At 40.0% G+C, this 14986-nt stretch overlaps 1 protein-coding gene and 1 long non-coding RNA gene across 3 annotated transcripts in view; both read left to right on the forward strand.

Annotated features, from left to right (window-relative positions):
- The first annotated feature begins 5911 nt into the window (after positions 1–5911).
- TXLNB (taxilin beta) overlaps positions 5912–14986 on the forward strand; it is a 43898-nt gene continuing 34823 nt past the window's right edge. The window contains exons 1-2 of one of the 2 annotated variants that reach the window (XM_023633170.2): positions 5912–6101; positions 8344–8796. In XM_023633170.2, coding sequence (XP_023488938.2) covers positions 8358–8796 — 439 coding nt within the window. In that variant the 5' untranslated portion in view covers positions 5912–6101; positions 8344–8357. The remainder of the gene's footprint in view (positions 6102–8343; positions 8797–14986) is intronic. The other variant, XM_023633171.2, reaches the window with a different exon arrangement.
- On the forward strand, positions 10613–13891 carry LOC111771432 (uncharacterized). Its single transcript, XR_002805291.2, has 2 exons — positions 10613–10703; positions 13804–13891. It is a non-coding gene; the product is annotated as an uncharacterized lncRNA (long non-coding RNA).

Here is a 14986-nt window from a genome sequence, read left to right on the forward strand (position 1 = left end):
TGTCTTGTTGCGGTCACTAATTTCTGTATCTTGTGACCAAAGTTCTTTCAAATGGGACAGGTTTCCCAAGTTTCCTATGGGGAACATGAGCCAGAGGAAGTATGACACCACAACAAAGAGACTGTGCCCCTGGAGTTCAGGTGCTTCTGCCCTCAGTGTTGAGTATTCAAATGCCAGCAGGGTTTTCTGCCAATCGGCAGCAACAAGCAGACCCCCATCCAAAGGAGCAGCCTGGAACTCTGCTGGGCAGACTGCTGATGATACAAGTTTTAGACAAGACAAAGGGGAGGAATGTCTCCATGCTCTGGTCAGTGACCTTCAAGCCCACTTTCTAGTACTTGGCAATTGGAACATTCCTCCTGCTCCAGGGGAATGTCATTGCTGCAGCCCTTGGCAGCCGATAAAACTCAGCTCTACCCTCAGTGGGCACATTCCGGATGATGAGGCAACACAGTCCTGGGTCTCTGCTACATTCAGCAATGCAGTAGGGAGGCGCTTTTCAAAGATGAGAGGTCCAATATTACTGCAACATGACAGACTTTATTCTGACCTTCCTCGAACAAAATATTGACAGCCAAATCTCCCTAGTAGAATGTATGCAGCAACATCTCCTCAATTCAGATGACCAGAGAATCAACGTAAAGGAGCTTACCCGAAAATGTATCTGCATTATTTGTAAGAAGAAATTCATGATTGAATTGTTATCATGAATAAAATATTTGAATGTAATTAAATAAGGCCACTTAAAAAGTGGAGTTCTTTCCAAGAACAAGTATAGCACCTAATATTTATGTAAATTTCAAATGATTTATTTCATTCACAAAAGCTAGCTCACATTGCCCTTCACTAGAGACAATCTTTGACTAATTCTTGCTTTAAAGTAATAAAAAAAATTCTTGTAGAATGTGAACATACTTTTCACTTCTGGAGACCAATCGCACACAACTGGTACAAATTAAAGAGGTGTCACCATAGGAATTGAATAGTGTCACTTGCTGTGTGGTTTGTATTTAGGCTAATTGAAAATAATCTCTGCCTGGCCACAGCCCACATCTTCTCCTATTCTAGAAACACAGAGGCGATGTCTCTTGAGTAGTAACAAAGTGAACAAAGATTTGCTCCTCACCCCAAGCCAGATCTAACCCGGGTCAAGCGTATATACTACAACCAAGAAATGAGACAATAGATCCTCAGGCTTAAACTTGATTCTAGACAGCAACAATTTCAAAATGCTATTATTGTGGAAAATATTAATTCTCATTTCACAGGCTTCACTTAAACACATCATTATTGGAATTCGTTAACATGGACTATGTGTTCATTACATACACCACATTTACTGTGTTAGTGTCATAACAACCATATAAAATAGGTAGTCCTTATTTTACAGAGTAGGAAATTGAAGCTGAAGAAATTAAAATATAGCCTAATTAAAAGACAGACATGAAATTCATATGGAAGCTGCCTGATTTTCAGGCTTATAATCTTCATTGTTTTATGATTTCTGTTTCCCTTAAGCCTGTGGTAGAAAAGTATAGAATTCAAAGACTCTTATATTTGAAAGAGATCTTAAGAGAATCATTTCATCTAATTCTCCTGTCCTCCCATGTAGAAATTTCTTTCACAGTATCCCTAAAAGAAAGAACAACCACACTCTATCGGATATTTCTGAAACTGGAGCTTCTTATTTTGGGGAAAAGTTCATTTCATCACTGGTCCACTATAACTGATAAACAGATCTTCCTGACTCCAAGACAGGATTGTAAAGACCTTTTTGACCTCTTTCTCCTCTAAAATTTACTAGCAAACAAGAAGAATGAGAAACAGAAACAGAAACTCTAACATCAGTGAAACCAGAAGAATTGAATCCGTAAACCCCAAACCACAATGAATGAGGACTAGAACGAAAGACGTAATGGTAAATGATCCAACAGGGAAAGTGCTTGACAGATATAGGGGTGGGTGGCCGCGGATAAGTGAGAAGCTAATTTGCCTGGAGGACTCTGAAAAGACTGCAGAATTCAAGGTCAGCACTCAGCAAGCAGAGATACTGTCAAAAGTAGTAATAAGGCGGGGACTAGAGGAGGATCGTTTGATGACTGGTTTTTTGTTTGATTGGTTTTTGGATTTTAATTAGGAGAATAAACAGTTAGACTCAAGGATCCCCTATTCCACCTCACAAAGTCAGGTAACCTCTCTCCACCCTTTCAGGATGCCTGAGGGTTGTCCTCTGGGGAAGCTTAATCAGAAAGGCTCTGGCCTCAGGCACATGAGGCCCAGAGGAGGACAGGGTGAGGAACACTGATAAAGGGGGAAGGGGTTAAAGGCATGGGTCTCCAGAGTGAAAACCCATTGCATCCAACACAATAAATGAATAAAGAGCCAAATCAAATTTAATCATGTGAAATTTCAGAATATCAGGGATAAAGAAAAGATCCTAAAAGTTTCCAGAGAGGAAAAAAGAAATAGATCATACAAAGGATCAGGAATAAGAATAACGCTGCACTTTTAAGAAAAAATTGAAAACTAAAAGGCAATAATACTGTTAAAAATTTGCTAGAAATGTAAAAAAGTTTTATTAAAAAAATCTTTTTACACTTTGTAAAAAGTTTATATTCAGTCAAACTATCAGCTAAGTAAGCATAAGGGTAGCAAAAAGGCATTTGAGGCACACACAGTCTCCTATAACTGCTTTCTCAGGAAGCCAATGGGCAACATGTGTCACTAGAGGAGGCAGTAAACCCAGAAAGAGGAAGAATGGGAATCGGGAAGCAGGAGAGAGGAAAGGGAATTCCCAGGATCACAGCAGAGGAAGTGCTGGGACCACAGCTGTGCGGCAGCCTGAGAAAGTCACCAACCCAGACTGGAGCAGGAGATCAAGACTCTGAGGGTGTTTGCATGTGGGTAATATCTCCGAGAAAATGCTAGAATGTATAACTTATCTAACAGGTTTGATCTGGGGGAAAACAGCTTAGAGAGGCATGTTACAGAGCTCCCATGAAGTTTGGGAAGACAGAGTATTCTCAACACTAAGCAAATGAAAAGAAAAGGTAATCATTAACTCCAGGAAAAACAGGAAATTGAAAGAGAATGCAACTATAATCACAGTGTTCTACCTAACTTAGCAGTGAACTTTATTTCAACAATGAAACAAAGAATATGAATTAAAAATTGAGATGTAGTTTTATGGAGAAATGAGGCAAAGAAAAGGGGTGTAAATAATTTAAGTCTTCATCTATCATTATGGGAAGACAACAGGTAATGTCAAAAATTGATGAGTTGACAGACAGCAAGATAGACGTTTTGTTTACAAATAAAGTTGCAGAAGCAATACCTGCCATAGTTTACTATTATTACCTCTGGGAGCACAACAAGGCTGGAGGAAAGGGTGGAGGGAGGACAAGGAATTATTGTTTCTTGTGATAAGCTTTTTAGCATCATTTGATGTCTTAAATACTTTCTTGTAATATTTGCATTAAAATTAAAATATTATTTTCAAAAAAGAAACGTATTCCTTACAGTAGCTCAAAGGTTGATTTTATAATAAAGCACTGAGTTCTATTAATTTGTCTTCCTTCCTTACCTACTCCAGTTCTTTGGGCCTCTAACAGGCCACAGATGGATTCTTGGGAGCCACAAGTTTGTGTGTTTGTATTCATTTCACTTGTAATTAAAAATGTATGAGTCTCTTCTGGATCATCGGAGTAGCTGTCATTTTGGTGCCACCATGTATTTCTGTCATTTTGGTGCCTTCATATCATATGTATATAAAAGCAAGTTAGTTCCAAGTAGCACCATTTTAATTATTGCAGGAAAATGAGAAAAAGCAGTAAAAGGTGCATTAGTCCAATGAAAATTATGGCAGGTCATATGAATGAGACTAATGTAACAATTTGAATGGACCAGGTGTGATGAAATTGAGTCATTTCACAAAGCACATTTTAGGACAGTGCCATGAACTCAAAAGGACAGACAGTCAGTACCATACCCATGTTATAAGTAGCAATTTGGATTCAGTAAAATATTATCTGTCACATAAAAGTAATGTTAATTTGAATTGTATTTATTGGTTTTGTAGGGTTTACTAAATAATATTTTTAAAAATTTGTATGGCATGATAACTAAAGCATCAAAAGTTTATAACTATTTTTATATTAGTACATATTGGTACAAATAATAATATAATAACAGTCCAGTCAAGGTGAGTTCTTTTTTTTCTTTAAATTAATTTCAACATTGTTATTTTACTGAAGGAATCTGTATGTTACTTGAGTTTGAGAATGGCTGACTTCCTGTTTGTGTTTGAGAAGCGCTGACTTCCTGTTTGTGTTTACTGAGAGGTCTGACTGGTTCAGTTGCTACACTCCAGTATGAGTCGCACTACTTGTCCCTCACCAAGAGCTCATTAACTTGGAAGTACTTTTTCTCTCACCCATTTTAATTCACCAACCTTACTATCAAATGATGCAATAAACATCTTTATTGTCTTCATCACTGGAATTTCTTTATCCTGACCTCTACTTGTTGGGTACACTCATCTATACACAACTTATGCCTCCTCTGAACTCGGAGAAAGGGGTGGGAAGAAGTTTGGAGGCGGAATATTTTAGTTTCCCCTTGCTACTAAAACAATTCACCGCAAATGTAGCGGCCTGAAAACAACACAAATTTATGATTTTACAGTTCTAGAAGTCAGAAATCCAAAATGAGTTTCACTGGGCTAAAATCAAGGTGTCTGCAGAATTGCATTCCTCCTGGAGGATCTTAAGAAGAATCCGTTTCCTTGCCTTTCCCAGCTTCTAGAAACTTCCTACATTCCTTGGCTTGTGGCCCCACATCACTCTGACCTCTTTCGTGGTCATCAACTCTCCTCTTCTGATTCTGACCCTCCTGCTTTCCTCTTTCATTTATAAGAACCCTTGGGATTACATTGGGCCTGCCCAGATAATTCTGGATAGTCCCCTCATCTTGAGATCCCTGACTTAAACACACTGGCAAAGTCTCTTCTACCATGTAAAGTCACATAGTCACCAGCTCCTGGCATTAGGGTATGGGAATCTTTCAGGTGGCAGTATTCTGCCTGCCACAAGGGGCTGTCACAATGCCCACCCTGTCCCAAGGTAGTAGACACTGAGGGAGGAATCTGCTCTGCAAAGTATGGGAGCACATTCTCCAGAAATAGAAAGAAAAGGGGAATGGATGTAGGTTAAGACAAAGAGGCAGTTTATGGTGAAGGAGGAGGAGGTGCTTTTTCTAAGGAGGATCAAGGAGCAAGTTGAAAGCTTGAAAACGGTAGAAAAGATGTGGAAAAGCTGGATGGTTGGAAATCCTCAAACTAAGAAAGAAAAAGCAGACTGCCTCCCCCAGGGCTTACCTGAGATGTGGACGCAATCCCCTGAGATGGGGACGCAATTCCCTGAGTAGGATGTGGGATCGAGGTCCCGCTGATTACCACCGACGTGAAGATGACACGAAACCCACTGCCTACATAGCCATCTAAATTTTTATTTCAAATTTTACAAACAAATCAAACAACGACATAAGAATTAAAGTAGTTCTACGACCTCCTTTTTGTTATGTCATTGTTTTTCCTTTCCTATGATTCCTATAAGAAACCTAACACCAATTAGGTTAGCATAAGAAGGGGAAAAAAGCAGATGAGCCACAAACTACACTGGAAATGAACCAAGAAAGAAGAAAAACCCATCTCTGCCCAAAAGAAGAACAATGATGAAAAACTGTGCTGGCAAAGGGGCTATGAACTGAGAGTTTAAATTTTTAAAAGGACAAAACATGAGGAGTCTGATAAGATCCACCAGCTGCTTCTCCCTTCTCAGACGTTTGCCCAGGAGACAGCTTCTGAAGCTAGGCAGTATTTCTCTCTCATGCGTCATACGACGTTCCTCTCCCTGCCACACCCCCTCCCTGCTCTCCTGCAGCCTGTGTGTGTGTGTGTGTGTGTGTGGGTGTGGGTGTGTGTGGTCTCTCTCCCTTGTAAGAACACAACTGCGGGCCTGTCTCCTGCTGTTGCTGCTGCTCTCACTAGCTTTCTGCCGCCTCTGGCCTCTCCTTTCTCTTTCTGCTTAGCTCCTTGCCTTCTGGTAAGTGTGACACACACTCCCCCAAGCCCTGTGAGAAGCTATTGGGTGTGGTTTGTGGTATTCAAAACTTGTAACTTTGAGATTTCCAGTGAACCGTTGAAGAACTTCCCATTGTTTTATTTATAATTAAATGCGTTGCCCAGGAAGGGACCTGTGTGATGACCTCCTGGGACAGCCAGCACACAGGAAAATTCTCTCTCAGAGGAGAAAAAAGGCAGGCAATAAAGTTTGTAGAAGATAAAATTTAGAAATAATTTCTTGTGAGAAAATCGATTAATATAAGACTATTTAAAAGTAACAGAGTTCTTTGACTTTATTTTTTTCCTCTTGTTGATTTCTCTTGAGGCTACTTTTAGGAATTGAGTTGTTCTGTGGTTTACAATGACTCAGTTATTCTATTTTAAAGCAAATGTGGAAGATGAGTTTAAAGGATACCATGGAATTAACAGAAAAAACATCAATGAGTATGGCCTCTGATGAATGAAGAATAAATCAAATACAAATAAAACACTGGCATTTAGACTAACAACACTAAAACTCCTCTGGTCAGTCAATTTAAATTCATTGCTTTGAAGTTTGGTTAACTTTAGATTTTATTTCATCCTAAGATGCCTCCTTAACACTTTAAAACCCACATATGGATTTAACCAGTAAATGTTTATGGTTTCAATTTGCACTAAAACGTATTCTCTTCCTTTGATTTTTAAAGATGAAGTGCTAAATGCCAGGGCTCCTTTTAGAAGAGCTTAAAATAACTTCTGGCTGGACAGCGGGTGCCATGTGTCTTTCTCTGAGTTCAGTGGAGGCATAAGTTATATATAGATGAATGAGCCCAACAAGTAGGGGTCGTGATAAAGAAATTCCAGTGATGAAGAAAGAGAAGTTGTTTACTGATTCATTTGATAATAAAGTTGGTGAATTAAAATGAGTGAGAAAAAAAGTACTTCCTTAGAAGTTAATGTGTACTTGCTGAGCGCCATGAGTGGCAATGTCTACATGTTGAATTTTCTGTTCATGTTGGCGTTCAAGCAGTTGACATCAACTGGCCTGAGGCCGGGGGGGAGGAAGCTGTGCCGTACATAGAACAGTGTGTTTTTGTTTTCGCTTTCATGCCACCACAACATCAAAACCTGTGTGTTAAGAGGACCCCGTCATATTTTTATGCTGCTAATTAGCAGCAGCATCATTAGATATCACTTACAAATAAAATGTACCATAACTTACAGGCACAAACCAAATCTCTTGCAACCCTAGACATGATAATAATAGCCACAAACCCTGGAACCCTTGACTCAGCTCATGCCTCACCCCCTATTTCCAAAGAGCCCACAGTATATGTGGGCTATTTCCCTCATTCATCCGCTCCCTGTTCATTAAACATTGCTATTTATTGAAAACTCAGTTATCCTAGAGCTTCTTGACTGAGAAGAGAAAGCTGTAATATGTTTTTTTCTAAGGAAAGTCAGTTTTTATATTGGAACAAAAGATATGTTATTTAAGTTCAAGGAGTTATGATTATGAGCACCACTATGTTTTTACACTAGTTTGTGTACTAACTTATACTTTCCCTCACTTTCTGTCTTCTTCCAAAAATGATGCTAGTTTGAACCTCAAGAATAGCGTTTCCTCATTGATAATTACAGTTACTTATCTGGGAAAAGGAAAATACCAGAAAAGCAAGAAAGTATCTCCTATAGCCAGTATAATAATTCATTTACATCAGCGTATTCATATTAATCAAATCTTTATTTATAGATTAAAATAGAGTTTAGGAATGTTATTGTTATGAATGATTTTAGTAAATCCAATGGTTCTTGCATTAAATGTTTTAACTTTGAAAACAAAATATTTAAAATTTAAACACTTTAAATATATACATCCATGTACTTCCAATGATTGTAAATCGACACACAATTATATAAGAGAATGGTAACACAAATTGGCCATTCTAACCAAAATGACAAACACGTCCATAAAAAACAAATCTTGAATTACTGTGTTCATGTCAATAATAGGAGATACTACTGGAATTTAAAAACCAAACCCAAAAATATGCTAACAGTATGACTTGATTTGGAAAAATGGCATTCCACTGTTCTTACCTAATTGCAATTTTGATGGTTTGTGGAAGTACATTCGCTCTCTGTGAGCAACTGTAACTGGAAGGTATCCATGTGGAGATCTCTTTACCATTTACGTGTAACTGGGTTAACTACATAAACCTCACTGTGCTTCCCACTAGATTCCACTCCCAGTATGGAGACTCATCACTCTGTGCAGCTCTCGGGGGAACCCCAGTCGACACCTCCGGGTGACAGTTCATCATTACCCAGTCAAAATGGCCTGGAGAAGCAAGATAATCAGGATTCCTCCACTTCACTCCAACCACCAGAGGAGGAAGCAGACGTGCAGCGCCAACAGGCAGCTCATGATATCTCTGAAGAGTTGAATCAACAACTAGAAGACATCATCAACACCTACGGGTCTGCTGCTGGCCCAGCAGGGAAAGAGGGTCCCACCAAGGTCAAGGGGCAGCCTGAGAACCCAGAACCACCTGACAACGAGGATGCGGATGTTGAGGAGGCCACTGAAGAGACAGAGAGAGAACCCCTGGCTTCTGGAGAGCCACCCACAGCCAAAGAGCCTGTCAGTAATAAAGAGCAAAAATTGGAAAAGAAAATCCTAAAAGGATTAGGCAAGTAGTTATGTTCTAATGTATGACTTTTCTTTGAATTATTCCTAAAAGGGAAACTTCCTCCAACCTTTACTAGAAGCCACATGTCATATTTATATTACTATAATAGCTTCCTTCAGGATCTCCCTACATCTTCTCTTACTGTCCTTGTCCCCAGACACACCCCCTTGACAGAGCTAAAGTGGACTTGCAGCATGTTACACACCTACCCTCTGTCCTCAGTGGTTTCCCATAGCTCTTAGGACAAAGACCAGAATTCTTCACATGGTCTTCCAGGCCCTAAGCATCTCTCCAGCTTTATCTCCCATCACTTTACCCCACAACATCCCCTTCCTGAACGCTCTGCCCCTGTCACCACCACTGCCTAGTTGCTAGACATTCTGACCTTCTCTTTCAGATCTTTGAACATCATCCTCCATCCTTCACAGGGCCTGGGTCTATCCTTTTTTCTCTACTTAGAAATTCCTGCCCATTCCCGTGTTCAGCCCTTCCAGCACTTAACTCATCATTCAGCTCACAGCTCAAACGGCACCTTTTTAGCTCACCCCTAGATATAGTCTTCCTGTTTTCTGTTTCTATTGCACCATGCATCTTTCCTTCCTAGCATTTATCAGTATTTGAGAGTGTGCATTTACTTCTGTGATTATTTGGTTCATGCATGTCTTCCCCACCAGCTCTTTTATCTCCAGAGCAGGGACTGTGTGTATTTGGACATCACTGGATGCCTAGTGTCCAGGAAGGTGGATGGCAGAGGCTAGATGTTCAATAAATATTGGTTGTTAGGATGAATGAATGAGCGGATGAAGGAAACTGGAACTGTTTAAAGCAAAGCTAGTGGAATCTGGATTTAAACAAAATATAAATATAGGGATGGTTCTGTATATAGAATGATTATCTATTAGATCACTTAGTAGTACGTTCTATTGCTATGTAAAGTATTTTTTATTTAACAAAACTTCAGAAATGTATCAATTACAGAATGTCAAAAATTGCAGAAAATATTTTTACTCTCGTTAGTTCCTTGGTTCAGCAACATATTCATTAATGCGTAGTCTTTTCAGGCACTGTGCTAGGCACACAAAGATAAATAAGTTGTCATGACCCTTGGTTAAGGAGCTCTAGGTATGGAGAGAGAAACAGACATGCAAACTAGTTGTTACACAGGATAAGTGCTGGAACAGGCACTGGAAACTGTCGGGAGAACACGTAGGACTGTAACATCAAACATGGCTGTGACAGAGTTAATTTTTTAGCTACAAGTGAAAGCATGTTACTGCCCATGTAAGTCCCCCTGTCTGCCTTCCCTGGTGAATTTCACTGAAAGACTCACTACAAATGCCACCTCCTATGTGATACGTTCTCCAAGGTGCGCAGGGAGAGTAAGTATCACCTTCCTTAGCTCTCCATTACATTTTCTGCAGTAATTGTTTATTTATATATCTGCCTCCCAAGCTGGATGAAGAATCTATCAAGGACAGGGACCACGTCTTACTCATTTCTGGAAAACAGTGTGGCAGAGTGAAGGATCATAGGCACTGGAGTCAGAACTGGGTTCAGACTCCAGTAACAGGCTATTTGTAAATCCAGAAGTATGTCTGTGCTGACATAGGACATCACTATGATGCTTAAAACCCATTGCTGGCAATGCTTTCAAGAAGGGCTGAAAGGCACATTCAAATAGCATACTTGACCCATCCAGTGTAAAGATTAAAATAACCCAGCTAATACCAAGTTCCAAATCGCAAGATTAGAATCATTCCAGTGTTCTGGAACTCTGGGAAAGAGAATGAAGTTGCCCTGTGTTACAGAGCTATTTTTCCATTTCTGTCAAACACATCTCAGAAATATCCCCTTGCATTCGTCATTGTTAAACTTTGCATAAGACAATACAAAACCACATGGCAGAGGTGAGTGATTTCAAGTGTACCTAACCAGGAAAGTTGTTTTGCTTGTCACTCTAGAACTGCTTCTGAACAGGCGTTTGTGTGTATCGTATTGAGGGCATGGATAAGAAGAAAGTAGAGGTAGACTTCAAGATGACCAAGTCTGAGTTCTACTCTATCTTCCCTGAGTTATCTCAAATATTATTTCTGTATTAACCTTACTATTACCAATAACCAAAGAAATGTTAGAGAAAGGAAAACTTCCACAGCTCTAGTTCTGCCACTATCTACAGGTTGCCAAATTTCAGTTGAATGTGTTTGATCAGAACCAATGTTTGTGCATCAGAAGGCCCAGGTGGGTCCACTCTAATTACACGTGTGTAAGCTGTTAGCCCTTCCATGCCATTCTCTGAATTCCATCACCATATTCTTCTAACCACTGTACTATTTCAGCTGCTTTATGAATTAAAACTTTTTTGGGTGGGGGTAAGGAAGACTGGCCCTGAGCTAACATCGGTTGCCAGTCTTCCTCTATTTTGTACGTGGGATGCTGCCACAGCATGGCTTGATTCGTGGTGTGTAGGTCTGTGCTCAGGATCTGAACCTGTGAACCCCAGACAACCAAGGCAGAGTGTGCAAACTTAACCACTACACCACCAGGCCAGGCCCAAAACAACATTTTTAGTCTAATCTAAATATGACAATATTATTTCAGTTGTCTGCAGTGACTTTAGCAGGCTTCTTGGCTCTTTATCAATTAGATGGCACTGTACCATGGTCTAGACCAACGATTTTCAAACTTTATGCATTAGAATCAAATAGAGAATTTGACAAAAATGCTGTTCCTGAACACAGAGATTCAGAATTGCTATGTCTAGAGTGGGGCCAAGTCATTCTGGGTAATTTTGACACAAATAGATTGTGGAAGCAACAGTTCCAGTGCTTCAGAAAGAGCTTCCTCTACGCTTTTGGAGAAAATATAAAGTACCAGCTGTAGTCTTCCTTTAGGACCTCTATGGACCTGTGTAGAATTTTAGTAAGTCATTCAACCTGTACCTGAAGATACATCCTTAGACTTTGTTTACACACTTGATCAAAGATGAGTCTTTAATTGTTTGTACATTTACACGATAATAGTTGCTTTACTGGTATTTTTGAGATGCTGAAATATTCTGACCCTCTAACCCAAAAGTTTCCAAAGTATATACTTTGGGCGTTTGGGATTTCAGACAATGTTAGAGTTTCCTCACTACCAAAATTCTCTGACCTTTAATATACAACAATGAAAATCTCCAATAGTGATGGGCATAGTTTATAACATTTCCAAAACTTATTGGACCAAAAATCTCCTTCTTTCACTTCTTTGAATATTTGGGAAATATCTCTACAACCCAGGCACTCAAGGCCTGTGTTTCCTTTAGAAGCTACACATCCTCCCACAATCAACACATTATACATCAGAGCACATTGGGGGAAAGAGTCACTTTCTCCTTTGCATCTGAACTGAAGGAAACAAAAACAGGTTCTGTGTTAGACGGCACCACAACACGTTCTGTTGACATTGCTTCCCATTCCATCTTCCAGGCTCACAAGTGTCTCATTAATCACTTCTCTGACAACATTCTCTGGGCTTCCCAAGCACCACATAGTCATAAGCACAAAACAATGATAAAATGTAATATACCTTCTGAGTTTTAGATTGAGAACTGATTGAAAAGCCTGGAGAAAAATGAAGCCTATCCACAGGTCCATTCTGAGCTCAGAATCCATCTGGTCAATCCACTAATTTTATAGACAGGGAAATTGAAGCCTAGAGAGTTTAAGAGTTTGCAGAAAGGGTTACTCAACAAGTTAATGTGATTGTAAAATTAGTTATAAAGGAAGCAAGGGGCAGACCTGAACTCACTAATATTACAGGACTGAAGGTATATAAAAACAATCGACCCATTGTTGAGGAGTGTTTGCTATAGCTCAGTTAAGGGGTTTCACCTTTCCAGTTACAGGTGAGTTTCAGTTCTGCCTCTGAGGGCCACCTTGAGTAGGACATTGGTCTTCTGAAATGTCTTCAGCCATTTACTTAATCTGCCTCAGAATGGTCACTTTCCCAGATAGTCTGCTTCATCCATTTTAGCCTGTTTGCCTAGTTTCATCCTGAGAGGGAAATAGTCTGTTGCTTTGATACAAGTGTTAAACTTTCTGGAAGAGATGGCGAGAGACCAGAAGAATTCAGGGGAAAGAGGAATCAGCAGAGGCTGAAAGGTTCATGAGCAGATTGCTAGGGAAGCTAGAACTTAGGCCAGATCCTGAAAGGAGAGGAGGGTTGAGAGAAGGAGGTGGAAGGGAACAGAAAAATGTCTTGAGCAAAATGATTAGTACTCGATTCTGACCAGAGTCAGGAATGGGTGCATTAACAACCTCCTACTCTTCCTGATGTTTTTCTTTTTCATTATAAGATTTTGCTTTATTTTGTTTTCCCTGGAATAATCTCTTCATTATTAGACTCCAAGATCTTCTTGTTAAGAAAGTTTTCTGTATAGTTATAGCCCAGAAATTTCCAGTAATTTAAACACATCATCAACCGACCTAATAAGAAGTCCAGATCCACCCCGAACAGAGTCAGAGGCCAAAGTTCCAAATACACATAGCAAGGCCACTAAAACACGAGAGAAATAAAATGTCAGCCAATTGGAAAACAATACAACTAGAAAATATGGGGCAGATAGTATTTTCAAAACTGATGGAACCAATAAAACCAAGAGAAACAAACAAAAACCACAACCATGAGAGGGGACAGTGAGGGGTCAGGGACTCTTCACAAATTCGAAAAGCAGACCAAAACATTTTAGGAAGACAAATATACCATCCAAACAATGTTAATTTTGTTGTCGCTGTTATCTAAATCAAGCTAAAAGTGATTAAAGCTGTTTCAGTCATGGAATCATCAAATCTCAGGGGCTGAACTCAGAATACATTTAATCAAGCTACTAATTTCATAGACAGGGAAATTGAAACCCAGAGGTTTTAAACGTCCGTAAAAGCAGTGACTGAACTAGTTGATGGCAGGGTCACTTCTAGAACCCAGGTTCAGGGTGAATTTAACTCTGCTCTCCTTCCTATCCTCTAGGTACATGCATCTTATTTCCCTTAAAAGATGCTCAGGAACTATTTGTATCACACTTATTATTTTTAAACTATTAAAAAAGAAAACAAAATTCACACTGAAATATGAATCTGGGTCTAATGCTTGAAACAGAACATCCACAATCTTTTCCTGCTGTAAGCTTCTGCCAGAACACACGGAAATCACGAAGGGAGAAGAGAGGGGCAGGTGTGTATCCGCGACCAAATTTTAGCTCCAAAGTTCTAAAAGGTAATTTTGGAAGAAAAAAAGCATAGTTTGGAACGCTCATTAAATCTGCATATTTTTTCACCAAACTTATTATAAAGTTATCGCTAAGCTAAAAGTTTAAGAAAAATCGTAGTCCACATTTCTGTGGCTAATTTCATTGTTTTCACTTAAGGTTTTTAATTTCTTTGACGTAAAAATAATTCCTTTATAGTCGACACCCCCGCAGTCGACAACTATGCGGTGGCCGCAGCCGCGCATCACAGGGTTGCTCTCGCTGCACAGGTGGTTCCACGTTCGTGTAGAGGCCAAACCGAGCATCTGGCCAAGTGGTGCCCTGTGCCCACCACATGCCTCCCCAGCTTTAACGGGACTTCAGTTCTGTCCCTTGCTTTACGACTAATCTCACAACCACATTGCTTTAGAACGACACATTAGGAAGAAGGCAGGTCATCCTCTCCCAATAAAACGTCCCTCAGTGAAGTCGATTTTTCCTCTTGTGTCTGACACTGTCGCCAAATGGCCCCATTCCCGTGGAATTGTAATTACAGCCTTTCTGAGATGATGAGCAAGTCTCTTCGTCCATTCCCTGCCTCCACAGTAAGCCCACACAGCGCTGCAGTCCAGCAAAGTCAGTGGAAGCGTAAAAACTAAGCTCTCTGATGACACATATCTATGGCTGCCACACCTGCCTTTCTCCAACTTCTTGGGTTTTTTGTTGAAAGGGGAACTCATTTTTGAAGGATAGATTGATGCACCTGAATGTTAATCTACACAAAATAACAGAATATGGGAGTAGAAGGAGACCTCAGTGAGAGTGACAGTTTTTTAAAAACCCTCTTCTCACAGTTAACAAAAAGGAGAGAAGATACTTCATGTGGAGAAAAGAGACCACCGGCCTCCCTCCGGGGTTCCGCCCCCGAGAGCCGAGAAGGACACGGCGCGCAGCACAGGGCGCGGG

This window comes from Equus caballus, chromosome 31 (genome assembly GCF_041296265.1).
Source record: "Equus caballus isolate H_3958 breed thoroughbred chromosome 31, TB-T2T, whole genome shotgun sequence".
NCBI lineage: Eukaryota > Metazoa > Chordata > Mammalia > Perissodactyla > Equidae > Equus > Equus caballus.